The sequence below is a fragment of the Lepisma saccharinum genome, chromosome 11 (assembly GCF_977018435.1).
Source record: "Lepisma saccharinum chromosome 11, izLepSacc3.1, whole genome shotgun sequence".
Taxonomy (NCBI): Eukaryota; Metazoa; Arthropoda; class Insecta; order Zygentoma; family Lepismatidae; genus Lepisma; species Lepisma saccharinum.
Window position 1 is genome coordinate 20,112,037 of NC_139239.1, and position 20,081 is coordinate 20,132,117.

Here is a 20,081-nt window from a genome sequence, read left to right on the forward strand (position 1 = left end):
TACACATTCAAAAGAAATATGGTTCGAAAAATCTCTTACATTGAAATATCGCAATGGAAAAATACATTATGAACACAATACAAGTACAGTACAATTATTGAAAGTTCAATTGTCAATCTCTTTAGCTGGAAAATCTCTTACAACTATAGACGAAATGTCAGACATATCACAGGAGCAAGGATATACTGTAGCGCAAAAGGGTCTGTCTTCAGGCACATTCAACTGCTAACAGTCGCTAAATTTTATTTCTAAGAGTTCTAAACCTAACAATTCATAACCTACAATTCCGCTTAGTTCTAATACTGCATATGTAGTTAGGTTAGGAGGGCCTGGTTTAGAGCTCTTAGCATTTAGTTTTAGTGACTGTTAGCAGCTGGATGTACCTGGAGACAGACCCAGCCCAAACACCCTCTCCCCAAGTCAATTTTCAAAATTATTTATAGTAGAGAGATAACCGAATTTGAATTGGCCATACAAAGGGAGAAAGCAAGTGTTACAACTCGGGGAAGGCATTTGATGATTTTGCACCTTTATTTCAAATAAGGTTGAAAGATTGCTCGAATATATAAAAATGTATATCGTGAAAAAAATTGGTTAATTAAAGGTAATTTGGTTGGGCATTTTAATTTTTGCACTTTTCGTAATTTTCGATAGATGTGTAATTTTTTTGTGATTTTGAGCATTTTCAATACTCTTCTTGAAGAAAATGGCATTTTCTAATATGTGTTGAGATTTTATTATTTATTGAATATTGCTGCTTGTTAATGCTTGTCCACATAAGCAAATAACATTTCCAGGAAACAAAGTAGACATGTATCAATAGCTCCTAACCCTATTTTCCAAGTCTTTGGTGTGTTTTTTTTTCCTCTTGGTGACTGTGAATTAAATCCAGCAGACATTTCTTGCTTCAGTATGCTCCAATTGTTCCAGTGAAGGTAGACAGGAACGTCTCCATGCACAAGTCTTCACTAGCAGACGTTAGGCAATGATTTTTATTTGAGAATGCTCACAAAGTGTTTATTGTTGATTTTAATTCAGATAAATTGTGAAAAGCCACTGAAATTTGTGTTTTCAATACCAATACAGGATATTATTTTGTAAATTGGCTTTAAATTTCACGTATTTGGCAAATATTGCAATAATAATAATCAGTGTTTCTTGCAGGCGTTGTCTAGGGGACATGTCTCTTCTAGAACTAGTTTAAGTAAATTTAAACCTTTTTTTCACTGTCATGAATTAAATTACTCTCTAAAATTAGCTCATTTTCTACTAAGGAACTAACAAGGAAACGTTTTTTATAAAATTATTGGTAATTTTTTTTTAAATTCTTGGATCATTTTTTTTACTGTTACAGGTCATTTTTTAGCAATGTTTGGGACATTAAATGCCTTGCCCTGATCATCACACATCTCGAAATTTCGTTACCGTTTCAACAAGCCTTAGCATTATTGGCTCAAGAGAAGTTGCATTACCAATTTAAAAAATCATTTCCGAATTTCGAATGGTCGAAGTTTTCTTGAAAATAGCAATTTTCATTTCAGAAATGCGAAATAAATCACTTCAGGGAGCAATAGTGTGTAAAATTCGGAATTTTCATAAAATATACGTGCATATTAGGAATTATCTCTGCTGACTACTATGTCTTTCTCTCTCTCTGAGTTTTTAAGTCTATTTTATGCACAGACAAGCTAATCGGGACTGGACTTACCGTTTAAAGTGGATCCGAACCACTATGTGCCTCCACCGGGTATCGAATCCGGGATCCCTTGATTACATGTCGACGACGTTAGCACTACCTCTCCATATGTATTGCATACATAACAGCTTATGAACAATTATTCAATTATTATTAATTTTGCAACCTTTTAGTGATTAGTACTCTAAACGTTGTCAAAATATAAGCGGGAGAATAACCGTAGTGCATAACGAAAGAAACCGTTTCAAACCAGAAGTCAGTTCCGGTGCACACGTGCGGTATTTTGATGGATCGAGCTCTCAGCGAGAGCAGGTTTGTCTCTGGCTTTAAATCTCCCTCCATAGCTACTTATCGCTGATACTTCCTACTCCAAACTATTAATGGAATGCTGGTAATAGAATTTCAACTCATTATCCCACACGATTTAAAATTCCTATCAAATCTCTACGCCGCGAATATAACCTTTCCGAAATGGAAAAAAAAATGCCTAAATACCAATTAAGACAAACAAGGAACTTTAACGTCTATGGGCGTGGAAGAGAAGAAAATCCCCTGGAGTATTGGGCGTTCCAAGTTTAACATTTCTACAAGCGCTGTCCTTGAATTTTCCATCATTTGCAGAGAATGGTATATAAAATGGACACACTTCGTTGTAAGGCAGGAATCTGTCAGCTGAACAGCAAGCCAAAAACTCCTCCAACATGAAGGTAAGTATAGTGAGTGCAATGAACCTCACGGGGGAAAATGTGGTATCTTTATGCTATACGTTGATTGGTGATATGGTAGGCGATACGCGCTACAAAGCCACAGATCCATGGTTTGAACCCTGATTGCCGTGATATCTATTTCATCAGTTCATCATTCATTCTTAACGCCGCGATTAACCCTGAGCTCGAAGAAAAGCGACGCGAAATAGAAGGAAACAAAGAAATATATTTGTGATATAATCGTATGTAGTTATTTTTATAATACGTATATCAAAGTATTCTATAAAGAGCCAAAAATGCAGCTCGTACATTTGAGAAATTTAATTAGGACATTTGTCCAAACTTTTTGAACCAGGTTCTTAACCTAAACAAGTTGGAAAGGCGAGTTAAATCACAAAAATGCAACTACATGTAAAAGTCATGAGAACAATCATTATTCAGCACGAAATGTCTTTGCTTCTAGCAACTGGTAAGAGATGTTTTATTGAATTCAGTGGCACAATAGCTTTTGAAGGACAAGGTCTTCTAAGTGGCTTTTCCTTGTGTGGTCAGTGCATCGAATCCCATCGCCGCTGTTTTCTGGCTTCAGTGACCAGAGACTGCCATTTCGGCTTTCAACTAACTCCCCGACTGTTCTCACGATGATGAATGAACATAATACTTAGATTTGCATGTATTTTCCTTACTATACAAACTTCTTGCTTCGTTAGGCTAATCGCGACGATGATACTTAGATGGAATTGATGAAGGAACACTCCCAAAGAAACAAGGATACGTTGTATCACATTAGGTTACGCGTATAATAGAATATATTTGTAATGAAAATTTATACGAGAGTTTGTCTTTTTCTCCGTACAGGTCGCCGTCGTTCTCTGCGCCGTCTTGGCCGCCGCCAATGCTGGTCTGATCGCCGCCCCAGCCGCCGCCGTCGTGAGGGCTCCCAGTTTCGACAGCGCCGTCATCCAGTCCGACCGCATCGGAGGGAATTTTGCCTACAGCGTCGCCGAGAACCACGCCTACGCTGCCGTCTCTCCAATCGTTCAGAACGTGGCCACTCCAGTTGCCGTCTCCTACTCCGCTCCAGCCGTCGTGGCCGGTCCGGCACCCGTCGTCGCCGCTGCTCCCGCTCCCGTATTTGCTGCTGCTGCTGCTCCTGTTGCCTACAGTTCTGCTGTTGCTGTTGGTGCTCCAGCTGGTCTTGTGCTAGGATAAGTAGGAAGATCCTTGGCGATTCCATCGGAAGATTCTTGGCGTTTCCAACCGTAGAAGTCGAAAGATCATCATCTTAGCAAGATATCACTTACCATTTGCTCAGCAATGTTACCAAATTTTATGAGATAATAATTTATACAAAAATAAAACACAAGACATTAAATCTTTACTTTCGTTTCATTATGCGTTAACTTCAAAGCAAAATGACATCTGTTGATCAAATTTTCAAGTGAACTTCTTGCAAAATCAAGAGAATTATCAGGAGAAACTTCATGCAGTTCTACTCGTAGGAGGAATTTTGTAAGTTTCGTGACATTGTGTGCCTGTTATCTATTACAAAAACACACATAACAGGTCAGGGGCGTGAGGAAGAAAAAATCGGAGGTTGATAGGATAATACTGGCTACACACCCACACTGTTTGTGTGTGTGCAAATAGACAGAAAAGGCCAGCTTATTGTTATTATTTCAAAAGAAATTGGGAGATTCAACTTGGAAAAAAACTAAGATGTAACAGGGTGTACACTCGCCTTACTTAATAGTGCCCCAATTCGTTTCTTTGTACAGAGCGTTTGTCCAAGGTGTAGTACAACCTACATTGTTCTATTGTTTTTAAGTAGAATTTTCTATTCCTTTGTGTAATTAGTTTTTAATTCTCCTTAGTGAATGTGAAAACTTCTCTAGTTAATTTTAGAAAACGTTAAAACGAGTGTATCACAATTGTTCTGCATTAATTAACACGTTACTTGTTCTTGGTATGCAAGGCTTAGCGTTGAGGCCATAGCGTGGGGGCAAAAATAAAAAACAGCAAAAAGTGCAGGGAGTAACTGCCCCAATCGCCGCCACTGAATGTGCTCATTACATACGAGAGCCCGTCGTAGACAGACTAGGAAAGGAGAAATAAAGAAAGAAAAGAAAGAAAAACAAAATATATGAACCAAAGATAGGTAGAAAATGGGTCGGCTTGGTCTCTTCTTTATATTACTAGGTGTATGGCGTAATGAATGGATGTATGGTAGAAGAAGAGAAGGTCCAGGACTTGAAAGGAAGAATAACATGGCCTTAATTACACTCAAACATTCACTTAGCGAGGCTGAGAAAAAGCCGCGAATAGCCAGCCGCGATATTCGAACCAGCGATATCTTGAATAAGACTGTCACTTAAAGCAATTCTCAAAGCCTGTCCGGCCTGGAAAACAAAGAACAAAGTGTCAAACCGTAAAAGGGCTTTCTGAATTTCGTCAAATATGGCGTGGAAACGTGCCCACATGCATGCAGGGAATGGAATACCTTTCTCAAGGCGAGCCACTTGCGTACTACGTGACCCTGAAGTTTTTGTAATAAGGAAAGGACTGGCTACGGCGCCATAAACATGAAGTTTGCAACATGGTGCCGACGGCAGTTAATAATGCGGGAAACAGTTTTTCTGCCATTATGACCGCTTGCGTCTGTTAAATATAGCTGACAAAGTTAATTGTAGATGGCAGCACCTATGTTGTTTGTGTGCGCTTGCGTCAGGCACTTGTTCTCCCATTTAATTACATGTGGATTCCAATGCCGGATGTGCACATACTAATTCTTCTATACTTTCTTCTACCTTCCTGACTGCATATTCTATAGCTAAACTAACAAATACAATATATCAAGCACCTATACGGATTTTACTTTCTCTCGTTAAGGTACACTCTTACCATATAAAGAAATTTCTATGTATTCCAAACTCAACTAACTATGACCGCCACATTGAAGTTCACCATATTGGATTCAGATCAGGTTTTTCAAATGGGAAATCAAATCAGGCTAGTTTCTTTCTCAGAAATTCATTTCTCAATCAGTATCACTTAAGAAAAAGAAACCGACACTTTTGACTTTTATAAACGCATTCTTATTTGAAAACATTAGAAACCGTAAATGGCTCCGGGGTTACAATACTCCCCATATTCCCCGGTTCAGCCCCTGAGGTCCCTGCCCAATGAAATTGCAATTATCCATGAGACTTTTCAGTTTCAACTGGTTTGGTCGCAATTGCCTGGATCCTATTCTCACATGACACGAGTTAATGAAGTTTTCGTTACAACACAGTGCAGTCAGCTCGTTACATACCACGAAACTCCATCTGCATGCACGAAATTGATATTTAAATTTCTACTAACTGCAATATAAAAAGAGGACAAGAACTAAATTTTCTTGCTTTTCTTTAGTGCTACTGAAGGTGTTTCGGAGGAGATTAACCCCCAAAACCTTTCTCGGCACGCCCTTGTCAAGTAGTATATTTTTCTCTCAAGCGTATCTTTCTCTTTTCCAGAATATTTATCTTTCTTTCTTTCTCTATCCCGTACTGTTGTTATAGCTCTCGACTTTCACACTCTCTCTATGTCGCTTTATTCTTGCTCGCTTTTTCTCTATCTCCTTCTCTCCTCTTCCGTATTTCGATTCTCTCTCTCTCTCTCTCTCTCTCTCTCTCGCCCTCTTTATACACATCTCCCTCTATCTCACATCGTTTATACACCCCTCCCTCTTTCTCTAGCCATCTCTCGTTTTTCTACGGATGTTTCTCTCCTGCGATGTGTCCCCTGTCTGCAGGGCTGTAGTTAGTGCCTGATCTACAAAATTTGGGCCTTCCTGAAAAAATATTACTACAGGTCCCTTCCTTACATAAAATACACGTACTTGTGGAAGGCAAAGTCAGAGATTTTGCTGCTAATCAGTTTATTCAATGTGCGTGTGAGTGATTGATTAGATTCTATTTTTATGTAGCGTCGCACTTCTGCTACTTTTGGTTAATCGCAGCGATGAGGATGGGTGACGACAGGGTGAAATTAATGAAGGAAAACTCACAAAGGACATCCATGTTCAGGCCGGGATTCGAACCGGTCGCCATGGAGGTCGATATACATCTGGAGAGTCAGGTAGAATTGTAATCACATTGAAGTTTTACAAAATCATGCACAAATGAAACCTTTGATAAATCACTTTTGACAGCTCCTTTAAGTAGGTAGGTGGCCAAGTGGGTACTGGGGTGCTCACGACACCCCACAGAAAAAAATACTTTACAGTTATATTTCTAACAATTATTACAATTAGCAAATTTACTCTAGCAAAATAAAGTTTAAAACAATACGCAAGTAGGTAGGTGGGGTGCTGATAAGACCCCAGAACGCGGAGCTCTTTGTTATTGTGGACCAGCGCACAACAATAAGGCGACTAAAAGACCTACCCCTCATTATCCCACACGATTTAAAATTCCTATCAAATCTCTCCGCCGCGAATATAACCTTTCCGAAATGGAAAAAAATGCCTTAATACCAATTAAGACAAACAAGGAACTTTAACATCTATGGGCGTGGAAGAGAAGAAAATCCCCTGGAGTATTGGGCGTTCCAAGTTACGACGCACGCTTTTAGAAGCGATATCGGGCGGGGCAACGCAGAGGGTGTGTGTGGCGATCAGCCAATGGCAGGAGTGCAACGTTGTACAGTTAGGAGACTGCGGCACGGAAGTTAAAAGCCGTGTTCTGTATTTTTCTTGCGCGCAAGAAGTTTTCATAAAACTCGCCACTTTAAGGTTCATCATAAGATGGGGAAAGACATTTTGAACCTGACGGTCCAAGTCGCATGAATTTCCGTCGCATTCAGGCGGAGTTATCGTTCCTTGAAGAAACAATAGAAACATCACCTTTCATTTCCTTCCGCCTGCTTTTTTCGTTGCCACTGTGTTGACGCAGCTCAGTTATTGTGTCTAGGGAAAGCTCTGGGTGTTAAATTCGCCTCGATATAAACAATGACCCTTCATTGTTCTGGGCGTTCTCGAACATTGAAAGTCTGGGTCAGTTTGATGGGTCATGGCAGTTCCTTTTCGGGAAGCAGTTCACCGGAGCTCGCTCACCGAAAGGAAGCGTTCACTGGAAGTCATTCAATGGAAGTACGAAGCCATGGAGCATGCTCTCGCCCGAGGCAGTTCACTGGAACTTGCTCGTTAAAGGAATCGTTCACAAGAGGAGCTACCATACCAACACAGCTCGAAGTTGATTTCGTTGGGCGGAGGAGGCGATGTGAGAGACTGCTCTGGAGTGAGTGAAAAGAATTAAGAGGGGAGGAATCCGTCTTCGTGCACATATTAAACAGCTATAGGAAACAATGTATCGACTGACCGACCGAGGTTCGGGAGCTGCTTTCAGGATGGGGGTGAATGAAAATACATTTTAATGGATAATTGAACTTTAGCGGACAAAAAGTCTCATCGGAAAGGAAAAGTTGGACAAGTTATATTCTCCCCTCTTCCCTTCCAAAAATGAATTCCTACCCCTTGTTGTCGCAGTGCATTACAGCGCCTGGTGATAGAGGAGGAAAAATAATTGTAAATATTTTAAACATGGACGTCCGCTGTATTTTTTCCAGGGAAGGGCAAACAAGTTATTTTCCCAAGGTGTCAAACGAGGCATATTTTCTTCCAAAATAGTATAATCCCCTTAAAAAAAACTTCAGTTTGAAGTTAGCATGCACCTGTAACGTCCTTCTAATAATTAACAAATTGAGATTGAAATGAAATTATACGTATGTGTAAAATGTACAAATTTTAGGTTGAAATTTATTTTCTAGGGTGGCCATCGCCCCTCCCCACCCTTTCAGACTTTCATGCAATTAAATGGATACACGATCAAACAAACACGCGTAAGAGAATGGAAGAGAGGACGCCATATGAAGGTTCATAATTAATCCTTCCCTTTTTAATGCTCACAACCCGTACGAAAAATAGCATTCGTATTTTTCAAGCTCTCCGCCTCCCGGCCCCACTTTTACTTTGACAAAATGGAAGAGCACGGAAACGGAACGTTGTCGTAAGTTTGATATGATTATCTTCTATCTGTCAAGTTCCTTCTACAGTTCCTTGCAATGCGAGTTGCGAAAATATGCCACAAAAAGGGTTAAAAGTGAATTACTTGCCCATCCCTCCCTCATTGTTGAGCTTCTGCAGCATTACTGTAAACAGAGTTGCACGCATAGCTACGCCGAAAACCGCCACTATCAACAATCAGCAACAAAAGACGGAACCTCGCGCGCTCTCTCTCTCTCGATGGTTCGTAGGAGTGAGTCATCGACTGGGAGCGTTGGCAACATACAAGCAAAGCTCACGACTTCTGAGGAACTACCACGGGACATGGCAGTTCCTTTTCGGGAAACACTTCACCGGAGTTCGCTCACTCAAGCAGCCATTCAAAGAAACGAACGATGAACTCCTCCCGGTGTTAGTTTCATGCAGCTGAAGTGAAGGGGGTGGGGGAGGACTTGCTGCAGTTAGCTTGAGTGAAAGAGATTAGGGAAGAGGGAACTGCGCTTACCTACTACTCGACTTCCCACAAGAAAACCAGAGAACATACACAGCAGTAATAATACACGCAAAGCTGGAACGAGGAACTACTCGTTCACTCCGAAGGAGTGAGCACTTCACACTTCCCAAGAGGGAGTAGTTCAGAAGGAACGGTTCGTTCACGAACGACCCATCACTATACCGCGTTTGTTACAACCTGTCCCCTTTCCCGCGCTAGGGAGCGCTCGACAGTTTCGGTGCCAATGAGAAACGAGGAAAAACTCGTCTGCTGGGCAGCGAGGAGCGAATGGAAGCCAGAAGAGAGGCGCTTACGTAGACGCTGTTGCGACGCTGCGTATTTTAATTGGCTGCCTGGCTTTGACTTTCCCCAGCACCGAGAAAAGCCAGGGAGCAACTAGCGCGGGAACCGGGCGTTTTCGTACCAAGGCCGGTGTAAAATTATTCGTTTATCGTTCACTGTGCGCCACAAAGAACAGTTTGTGAAAAGATTAAATACAGCACTTTCGTGCAATAGTGTGTGTTCCGTGTGTTCTTTTTATTTTAAATAATGTCACTCTCAAAACCTAGCACCAGTAGCACCAAGGGTGCAAAATCTAATCATTAACCTCCAGGAGAATGACTTGGAAATGAGTGAAATCAGTGACACGGAGACCGAGGAAGACGACGAGAGCGGTGATGAATAAATACCTTCAAGCTTCTTTCAGGTATGGGTTTCTCGTATATGCTACAGTGATATGATATTATAATCCTGTGAAGAAATATTCACTATATTATTTCACTGTACATATATACTGTGCATGGATTATCAAAATAATGGACACATCGCGAATTTTCTGTCCTTCCCTTGCGCTAGCAGTTAGTTTGGCAACAGCGCAGTAGCACTGGTTGGGTATTGGCCGAACTCATGTTCATTCTAAAAGCGTGCGCCGTTATAACAAGGCGTAAACAACATGAAGGTAACGGAAAGATAAACAGTGTTGCCAACTTATAAGACTATATTTTTTTAAACAATTTTTAGACCTGGGGTGTTGTGACCACTCCACATGCCCACTTAAAAGGTTAGAGAGAGACGTCAATTCAGCTGGGAATGATGCACCAATACCTGTTTCATAATATTTCTGCAATTGCTCTGCTTTCGCTATCAGTTCGTCATGCATTGGGTTTGTTATGCAGTGACGGTTAGGTAAGCAAATCAGGTTTGAAAGTAAATAGTGATTTCGTTCCATTCACGGGTTTATCGTCCATTGATCCGCCGTGTTAAACTTCTACAAAGAGCAGTTTCTGACTTAAACTGATGTGTATGTACAGTACAATCTCACACCACGGAGTTAGGAAAGAAAAACTCGCGGATAGAAGTAAATTGATGTTTAGTTTGTGATATGAAGCATTAAACAGAAGTTATTAACCGAAAAATACTGTACATTAACCAACTTAAAATGAATAGCAAATCGTCTCACCTTAAAATATTTAATGCATCTTTTCTTCTCTGCTCTGGTCGCCGCACTGCGGGGTTTTGCTGTTTATAGATCCGGCACTGACTGTAGTGGAGGGTATTTGACTTATACCTAGAGGTAGGAATTTTAGGTGCAAAAATTTGCCAATAAAGGTGCAAAAAAGGTGCCAATTTTTGTACAAAAAAGGTGCTAAAATAGGTGCTAATTTTCAGATGTAAAATTTATTGTGAGCAGTGCATACATATATGATTCAACTTGTCTGGATAAACACATAGAGTATTCTCTGGTTTTAAATCGTTTAATATAACTAAGCAAAGAAAATTATCTGATACATTAGAAAGCGACATAAAGGAAAACATGCTTCTTCTTACTTGCTTAGAATTAGTCATCTAGAAAATTGTTAAAATAGATTACATTCAAAATTTGTATGTTCTTCTGAGTGAAGCTACATCTGCGGTCACTAAGCAGATACAAGTGGTGCGTATTTTGTTTTCAACCGGTAATCCACATCCTTGTTGGTTGCGACTTCTTGAACATCAGGGTTTTTGGCTAAACTTTGTTCTAACTTCTCTTTCCCGACCCCTTGCAGCTCTCGTTGCACATCCATCAAAACAGCCCACTGTGCTTTCTTTTCAGGACACTGCTCCTCCAGTTTTGTGATTGCAGTAGTAAGGAAAGAGAAGTCATGTACAATATAGAGTTCATCTTGCAATTCCTGTTTAAGTGCAAGTTTTTTGGCTTTTTCTACAGCTGAGGAATCACTAGGCAAAGCATCTAAAAATTTCGATATTGTATGGAAATGATTGCAAATAAACACTGCAGCTTATAACCTTGTCTCCCATCTAGTGAGGATGGGAGAGGGTGGTAGTGGAAGTTTCGTAATTTCTACGTACTTCTGTATTCTAGAAGGAGCCTTTTTCAGTATTTTCTTAATGCTAGAAACAAATTCGTTCACATATGTATATTCATCTTTAAGAGCTTCACAAACTCTATGCAAAGCATGAACAATGAAGGTCACATGTTTTAAGTTAGGATACATATTCTTCAGTTAGAAAATGCAGCAAACATGTAAGATGCTTGGTTGAAGAACTAACCACACACTATCATATTTTACGACCTCCGGCCACAATACAAAACATGTATCATTGAAACTTTGCATTACACTTGCATTATCTGTTTTGCCGAGAAAATAAGTTTTTAAAAGCATGGGTTTCACTTGATGTCCATTGAGAGGTGCTACTAAAATGTTCAAAACGTACCTGTTTTGCCTATCTGTGGTTTCATCTAGTATGAAATAGACTGGATGGTCAGCTACTACTTGCCTGATCTGCGAGATTTTAGATTCATAAAGAGGTTGAAGGTAAGATTTCCTTAAGGTGCTCTCATCTGGAACTGATTTCCCAGTATATTTTTGCAAATATGATTTCATGTCAGATTGTTAAGTTTCGGAAGAGGTATTCCACACGCTATAAATGTCCTTGCTGTCTCACTAAAAAATTCATTTGTATTTCTGGAACTCAAAGATGCAAGCGCCTCACAAATGAATTGCTGTCGCTTCCCACCTTTACCATCTCATAGTTCTTTATTCCTGACATGCTTCCCACTTTGTAGATGCTGCACAAACCGAGTGCGTTGGTGTTTGTCATCTACAGCAATAGAAATATCACACACATCACACCTCAGAACAGATCCATCACTCTGAATGCCGTCACCGCTAAACTGTTTAATAATGTCCTGCAGTTTCCCAATATTTACTGTATGTTTTGGCATGGTGAACAGGCAAATCCGATGCATCGATCAGTCGATCACAGACTGCAGTTACCTTGCTAGCTGAGACGGGAGAAGGAAACAAAAACAAAACAGCTTTCCTACAACAATTCGTAAACAATACAGCATAGGACAAAAAGAGCACAACTTCTAGCAATTGTAACGCTTCGTTGTTGGCACTGTTTAAAGTCTGCGCGCTTACTACATTAACGTCCAAGAACTGAAGAAAGCCGATTCATTGTTGTGTGGTAAACAAGAATCGCGTGCCAAGAAGCCGTGCCTCGAATGTGGATGGGGTTAAACAGCATGCGAGTTGTATTTGAAAAAAATAATAAAGATGCAAAAAGGGCGAAAAGGTGCAAAAGGTTCTGACATTGTGAAAAAGGTGGAAAAGGTTCTGAGATTGTGAAAAAGGTGCAAAAAGGTGCAACCGAAACACCATGAGCAGAGTTCAATACATGCTTATTTTGGGGATGAGTCACTTTTTTACCCATTTTAACACAAAAAAATATAAGGTGCAGCACCTAAAATTCCTAGCTCTACTTATACCCTCTGGTTAACCTTACTCACAGGGTGCGAAATCATTTAAGACTGGTGGGGAGGGGGAGAAAGAGCTTAATCTACAAATCCCCCCTCCCTCACACACATACATATAAATTATAGGACATACATATTTATAATGTTATTAAAAGTACAAATAAATTACTAAATTAAAAATATAACGTATTATTATTATTAATTACAAAAAAATTGTTACTTTTTCTATATCAGATATTATAAAGTAGCAAACTACGTCCCTTACTAACTGGTTAAAGATGTTAATAAATTAGTTATTATTGTTTTGCATTCCTGTTTTACTTTTATTGTGCGTATTCGTGTAGATTTCTTAATGATCTCTTGAGAGAGAAAAAGCATTGAACATTCACAACTACACTAATTTGTGTATGCATTCGATATTATTCTTAGTACAGTATATTTGAAATTAAAAGTAATTGCTTATCTTTTGTTTTTTGTTTTCGCCCCCGGAAATTTTTGGTGGGGGATTTTTGAGGGCAAGATTGTTGGTGGGGGAAATCCCCCGTCCCCCAGGATTTCGCACCCTCCTTACTCATTAGCATATTCTTACTTTATGTTCAGGTTTTAATCATTAATCAGTGTATTTTAGTGGGACGTGTAGCACGCCAGTGAAGCAGCGTGTAAAGTTGGCAACACTGCCTCAAGACAGTCTCAGTCGGCAGCAGTGGAACATTCTACGAAGACGTGCGTGTGTGTTGTGGGAACACAATCTAGTTGTACTTGTTAGTTTGTGTATGTAATCATGTGTATTCTTCAAATATAGCATTTACAAGACAAAACGTCTACTGCATTCGTACAAAAATCGGTATGGTGAAACAGTTACGGCAATCGCAAACATGTATGGTCCTCCGTGCGGACGGATGCCATTGTGGACGTTATCAAGTGCGTAGTTTGTGATGTGAAAAACAGTCATTGCAGTACAGTTATGTGCGTGTCGCTTCAAGAACACACTCGGTACTAGTGTGTTCTTAGTGTTCTTAATGTATTACATACAGTTAACAGCAGCATTATTGTGTATTACATACATTGAACATAGCAGCATACGTATATTTCTCAGTACGGGAACTAAGAAGGTTACGTGAATATTTCGGGCGTGGCACATTTCGCGCGCAGTTCATTTCGTCGCGGCCAGCAATTCTTCTCGTGTTGCAGCCACTATCAACAACGGAGCTCCGATCAGCCTTGTTGACGTCTGGAGTCAGGAGCGGCAATCAGCTGTACAAAGGTCAGTCATTTCTGCCAACACAACACCCACACAAGCTCAATTCCTTCCCTCTTGTTTCTTTCCCTTCCTTTTACAATGAATCAAGAAGCACGGAAGAAATTAACACGACGGCGCGGAGTTGTAAAGGGGCAACTTACACGTTTGTTAGAATTCATTCAGAACTTCGAGGAAACTCAAAATATTGAGGAGGTGAAATGCCGTGCTCCGTATTTATCAGATGTTTGGGCAAAATTCAATGAAGTGCAAACACAGCTGGAACTCGAAGACGACGAGTCAGAAGAACATGAAACTTACCGCATTGAAGTTGAAGAGTTGTACTTTCAAATAAAGGTTCAAATGCAAAACATAATTTCTAAACATGATGCAATCAATAATCAGGGTCAAGAATCAGCTGATCAGAAATTTACAAATAAAGACAACCAGCTCAAGCTACCTTCGATTTCTCTTCCTACTTTTGATGGTAGTTACGACAAATGGTTAGGGTTTTCGGATACATTTGTAGCCATGGTGCACAATAATGACACCTTATCTGCAATTCAGAAATTCCATTATTTGAAATCAGCTGTTAAGGGTCAGGCACTACGCTTAATCCAGAATTTGCCAATCACTGAAGGCAACTACACAGTAGCTTGGGAACAGCTAGTTCAGCGCTATGAACACAAGAAGTTCATAGCGGCAACACACATAAAGGAATTCTTGCACGTTCACTCAGTTAGTAGGGAAAATGCGTCAGATTTGCGTCACTTCGCAAATACCATTACAAGCAATCTTTCGGCATTAAAGGCATTACAGTTGTCGCAACCTTTAGAGGATGTAGTATTATTGCAGCACTTCGTATCTCAATTAGACATGCAAACAAGACGTGATTGGGAATTAACTCACACTGAGCAAGACTTCCCACCACTCTCAGAATTCTTTACATTTCTCGAGCATAAATGTCAAGCTCTAGAAACTATCAAACCGCAAATCAGCCAGACACCAAGGGATAATAAATTCAATGAGGCAAGGACCAAACAAAACAAAACTACACAGCAGTCACATTCATATTTGGCTTCTTCATCAAATGCATGTTTGTATTGTAAACAACAGCCTTCTCATTTTCTGTATGCATGCCCAGGTTTTCTCAGTGCAAATGTACATCAAAGGAGACAGTGTGTGCGTGAAAACAAGTTGTGTTGGAACTGTTTGAAGCCACATCGAAGCAGAGACTGTAAATCAGGCAATTGCAGAGCATGTTCACAGAAGCACAACACTTTGCTGCACGATGATCAACGAAAGCTCGGTGCCGTTCGAAGGGAAACACAGAACAGACACACCGACACCCAAGGCTCAGTGGCGGAGAGTGAGACTCACAATCGGGAGAATACGCAAGCATCATACTGCAGTTTCAAGACCAGACACACATCGCATGTTCTACTTTCAACTGCTTTGGTACAAGTGAAGGATAAGGACGGAAGATTGGTTACATGTCGTGCCTTACTAGATAATGGAAGTCAATCAAATATCGTAACGGAGGAAACCGTACAAAGACTGCGTCTCAAGAAACAAAGGACGTACATTCCAATTCATGGGATAAATAACTCAACGTCGGAAACTCGCTTCAGTGTGAATGTGAACATTTCATCACTCGCGAATGACTTCTCCACTACAATCTCTTGTTCAGTTCTGCCAAAAATCACTGGAGATATGCCTGCAGAGCACATAAACTACGATACATGGAATATTCCAACGGACATCGCACTGGCAGACCCCACATTCAACAAACCTGGCAAGATAGACATTCGTTTGGGCGCAGGGCTTTTCTACTCCATACTGAAGCCAGAACGTCTAAGTAGAGAAGGCAATTACCCTGTTCTGCAAGATTCGCAACTTGGATGGATACTGGGTGGATCCATGCCTCAAGAATGCAACTCATCAATCACTGCATGTTTTGCAAGAACAGATGACAGTTTGGAAAAACAACTTGCACGCTTCTGGGAGTTGGAAGGAATAGAGTCACCACACGGATCTATGGAAGAAGAACTATGTGAAGAGCACTTTAAATTAAATACAACGCGATCCGAATCTGGTCGTTTCATAGTACGTCTACCTAAACGCCCAAATCATCCACAATTAGGAGATTCAACTCAGCAAGCCATGAGTAGACTGGAACAACTGGAGAGAAGATTGAAGAGGCAGCCAGCTCTGAAAGAAGATTACAATAACTTCATGAAGGAATACGAGAATTTAGGACACATGAGAAAGTTAGAATCAGACACAGTCAAGGATGACACACAAGTATTCTACATGCCTCATCATCCAGTATTCAAGCCAGACAGCAGCACAACGAAGACCAGAGTTGTCTATGATGCCAGCGCCAACACTACATCTGGAAAGTCACTTAACGACATTTTACTAGCAGGTCCAATTCTGCAACAAGATCTGTACTCCGTCATTCTACGATTTCGCACACACAGCATAGCATTTACGGCAGACACGGAGAAAATGTTCCGCCAAATTATGGTGCATGAAGACGACTTACCATTGCAGAGAATATTCTGGAGATACTCATCAGACAGCGCAGTAGACACTTATGAACTTTTAACGGTGACTTATGGCACAAAACCAGCTTCATTCCTCGCAACAGCGTGTACACAAATGCTAGCCGAACAGCAACAACACGTGTATCCGAATGGAGCAAGAGCTGTAAGGGAAGATATGTACATGGATGATTGTTTATCAGGCAGCGACAGTGTAGAGGATGCACTGAAATTACAACAAGAATTAATCCATCTTCTACGAAGTGGCGGTTTCAATCTTCGAAAATGGTGTTCTAACCATCCAGCACTTTTAGAGGCAGTACCTCATAGCCACAGAGAAGTGCAGTTACCACTTCAGTTAGATAAGGATAAAGGTGTCAAAACTCTTGGTCTACTCTGGGATCCAGGCACAGACAAATTCTTAATCGCCAACAAGGCAGGATCAACATCTGCCCACGCAGCAGAAATAAGCAAAAGAAGAGTACCGTCAATAATCGCCTCAATATTCGATCCTCTTGGATTGGTCAGTCCTGTAGTCATCAGTTTTAAGGCATTTCTACAACAGTTGTGGTTTCAACGCATCGATTGGGACGAGAGCTTACCACCGACGTTATTGCAGCAATGGTTTCAGTTGTATAGAAACCTACCACGCATCAATGATATACGAGTCAATAGATTCATCTTGATTGAAGGAAAAATAAACGACATACAGCTTCATGGATTCTGCGATGCCAGTACAAGGGCTTACGGTGCAGCAATCTACGTTAGGTCAACAAACAAAAGTGGTGATGTTGCAGTTAAACTTCTTTGCGCCAAATCAAGAGTGGCTCCAGTAAAACAGGTTACACTTCCACGTCTGGAACTGTGTGGAGCAGTTTTACTTGCCAAATTAATGAAGAAGGTATTAGCGGTACTCAATCTTCCAATCAGTAAAGTATATTTTTGGACAGATTCGAAGATAGTCCTAGCATGGCTGTCATCGCCACCAAACAAGTGGAAAACTTTTATCGCCAACAGGGTGGCACAGGTTCAAGATTCAACAAGTCCTTCACAATGGAGACACGTGTCATCACATGACAATCCTGCGGACCTTGTATCTCGAGGTGTAGAACCGGCCACATTGCAAGACAATACACTGGTGGAATGAACCCACATTCTTGAGTGAAGAATCTTCATCATGGCCAAATTCTTCGTCACACGCAGAGCAAGACGAAGTTACAAAAGAAAGAAAGGGGGTTACATCACTAGTCATTCAAGTTCCATCGACGACCTTCATCCACAATTTTTCGTCATTATCGAAACTAGTTAGAGTCATTGTCTATTGCCAGCGTTTCATTCAAAACACAAAGAATCGTGAAAACAAGAAAACAGAGCAGCTAACAGCAAACGATTTGAGACTCAGCCTGGCAGCAATAATCAAGGCAACACAACAAGATGTTTTCAGAGAAGCATTCCAGGATCTTCAACGCAATGGACAAGTGTCAAGGGATAGTCCATTAAAAGTCTCTATCCATTCATAGACGAAAACAACATGCCTCGAGTAGGTGGGAGACTACAAAATGCTCAAATACCCTATGAGAGCAAACACCAACTCATATTGCCATCAGAGCATCATTTAACAAGACTCATTATACTAGCAGAGCATCAGAGATTACTTCACGCGGGCTCTCAGCCACTGTTGGCCTCACTTCGCCAAAAATACTGGATTCCGAGAGTAAGACAAGTCATCAGGAAGGTTATACATAATTGTTTACCTTGCTTCAAGCTAAAATCATCTATGTCAGAGCAACTAATGGGTCAACTACCATCAACAAGACTTCAACCAGGTAGAGCATTCCTCAATGCAGGAGTGGATTATGCTGGTCCATTTAATGTGAAATCAGGAAATGCAAGAAGCAAGATTTCGAGAAAATGTTATGTAGCAGTCTTCGTCTGTCTCACTACAAAGGCTATACATCTAGAATTAGTCTCAGATCTAACATCATCTGCCTTTATCGCAGCTCTAAGGAGATTTACTTCAAGAAGGGAAAATGTAGAAATTTATACAGCGATAATGGAACAAACTTCGTTGGAGCTTACAGAGAACTACAACAATTGCGTCAGCTGTTTGAGTCTCAAGAATTCAAGACTGAAATACACAAGTATGCAGCATCAGAAGAATTCATATGGCATTTCATACCTCCACATGCGCCCCATTTCAATGGCCTGCAGGAAGCAGCGATAAAATCAATGAAATACCACTTAAGAAGATCAGCTGGAAATCAGCACTTCAAATTTGAAGAACTTTCAACTTTGCTTTGTCAAATCGAAGCGTGTTTAAATTCACGTCCTATCACTGCTATGTCCAATGACCCTACTGACAATAGTTATCTCACCCCAGGTCGTTTCCTAATAGGTAGTCCTCTAACATCCTTTCCCGAGCTTGATGTGACACATATAGCAGAAAATCGCCTGGATCGGTGGCAACGGATTCAACGGATCTACCAACACATCTGGCAGCGGTGGTCCAGGGACTATCTCAACAACCTGCAGCAGAGAACCAAATGGACAACAACCAAACCCAATCTCCGACCAGGAATGGTGGTGCTAATGAAGGAAGACCATGTTCCACCCCTCACATGGAGGACTGGAGTCATCGAAGAGGTCTACACAGGATCTGATAAATTTGTGAGAGTAGTGAACGTTCGCACTACTCAGGGTACATTTAAAAGACCAATTCATAAACTCATCCCTTTTCCAACAGAGAAATAATTTGTTGTAGTGTTTTATGTTGATTTAGTAAATCAAGGAGGGGGGGGAGAATGTTCAGGTTTTAATCATTAATCAGTGTATTTTAGTGGGACGTGTAGCACGCCAGTGAAGCAGCGTGTAAAGTTGGCAACACTGCCTCAAGACAGTCTCAGTCGGCAGCAGTGGAACATTCTACGAAGACGTGCGTGTGTGTTGCGGAAACACAATCTAGTTGTACTTGTTAGTTTGTGTATGTAATCATGTGTATTCTTCAAATATAGCATTTACAAGACATAACGTCTACTGCATTCGTACAAAAATCAGTATGGTGAAACAGTTACGGCAATCGCAAACACTTGACTTTCGTTATGTTTATATTTATTTACATAATTTGGTCATCTCCACCTCCAGTGAACTTGTCAAATACTTCTGGTATCACGTGATCGGGAACAATGTTGAGATGGGGAGAGGGGTGTGATTCCACGATGCATATCAGCATTTTATTGAGATACAATTTGAGTGAATAATTTTGCAAAAATGTGTGCAGTAAATTTTAACAACCTTTGCTATCCTGGTTGATGTGCAAGTCTTAAGTAATATGAGATCTGCTTTTTGTTATCCAAGCTAATGCAGAAGTTTGACTTTACATCGAGTAAGCCCGCCTATGGGAGTCTCGGCAATATTCTATTTCTCTTCCCTGCAACAATTGGTGGCACACTAGGCTCTTATCGTTAAACGCAACAACTGAGGTCTGTTACATTTCAGTTTAAAAACAAAGGGAACTAAAGATAACAAGATAAGTGTTGTTTTTTGTGTTCGTTTCTTGCTCTTTCCAAACATTTTTTCAGTGAAATTAGCAGTATTATTAA

The 20,081-nt window shown here is 40.6% G+C and overlaps 3 protein-coding genes across 3 annotated transcripts; all 3 read left to right on the top strand.

Moving 5' to 3' along the window:
* The first annotated feature begins 2,341 nt into the window (after positions 1-2,341).
* On the top strand, positions 2,342-3,773 carry LOC145995159 (uncharacterized). The gene is made up of 2 exons (XM_083131708.1): positions 2,342-2,403; positions 3,262-3,773. The coding sequence occupies exons 1-2, from the start codon at positions 2,398-2,400 to the stop codon at positions 3,613-3,615; spliced, it is 360 nt and encodes a 119-aa protein (XP_082987834.1). The 5' UTR covers positions 2,342-2,397; the 3' UTR covers positions 3,616-3,773.
* Positions 3,774-14,038: 10,265 nt separating this feature from the next.
* On the top strand, positions 14,039-17,629 carry LOC145994964 (uncharacterized). Its single transcript, XM_083131496.1, has one exon. The coding sequence runs from the start codon at positions 14,039-14,041 to the stop codon at positions 17,627-17,629; it is 3,591 nt and encodes a 1,196-aa protein (XP_082987622.1).
* A 764-nt stretch (positions 17,630-18,393) lies between these two features.
* Positions 18,394-19,233, top strand: LOC145994965 (uncharacterized). Its single transcript, XM_083131497.1, has one exon. The coding sequence runs from the start codon at positions 18,394-18,396 to the stop codon at positions 19,231-19,233; it is 840 nt and encodes a 279-aa protein (XP_082987623.1).
* Positions 19,234-20,081: the final 848 nt, after the last annotated feature.

Coding starts and splice junctions, on each gene's coding strand:
- LOC145994965 (XM_083131497.1), top strand. CDS start 18,394: ATGTTATGTAGCAGTCTTCGTCTGTCTCACTACAAAGGCTATACATCT.
- LOC145994964 (XM_083131496.1), top strand. CDS start 14,039: ATGAATCAAGAAGCACGGAAGAAATTAACACGACGGCGCGGAGTTGTA.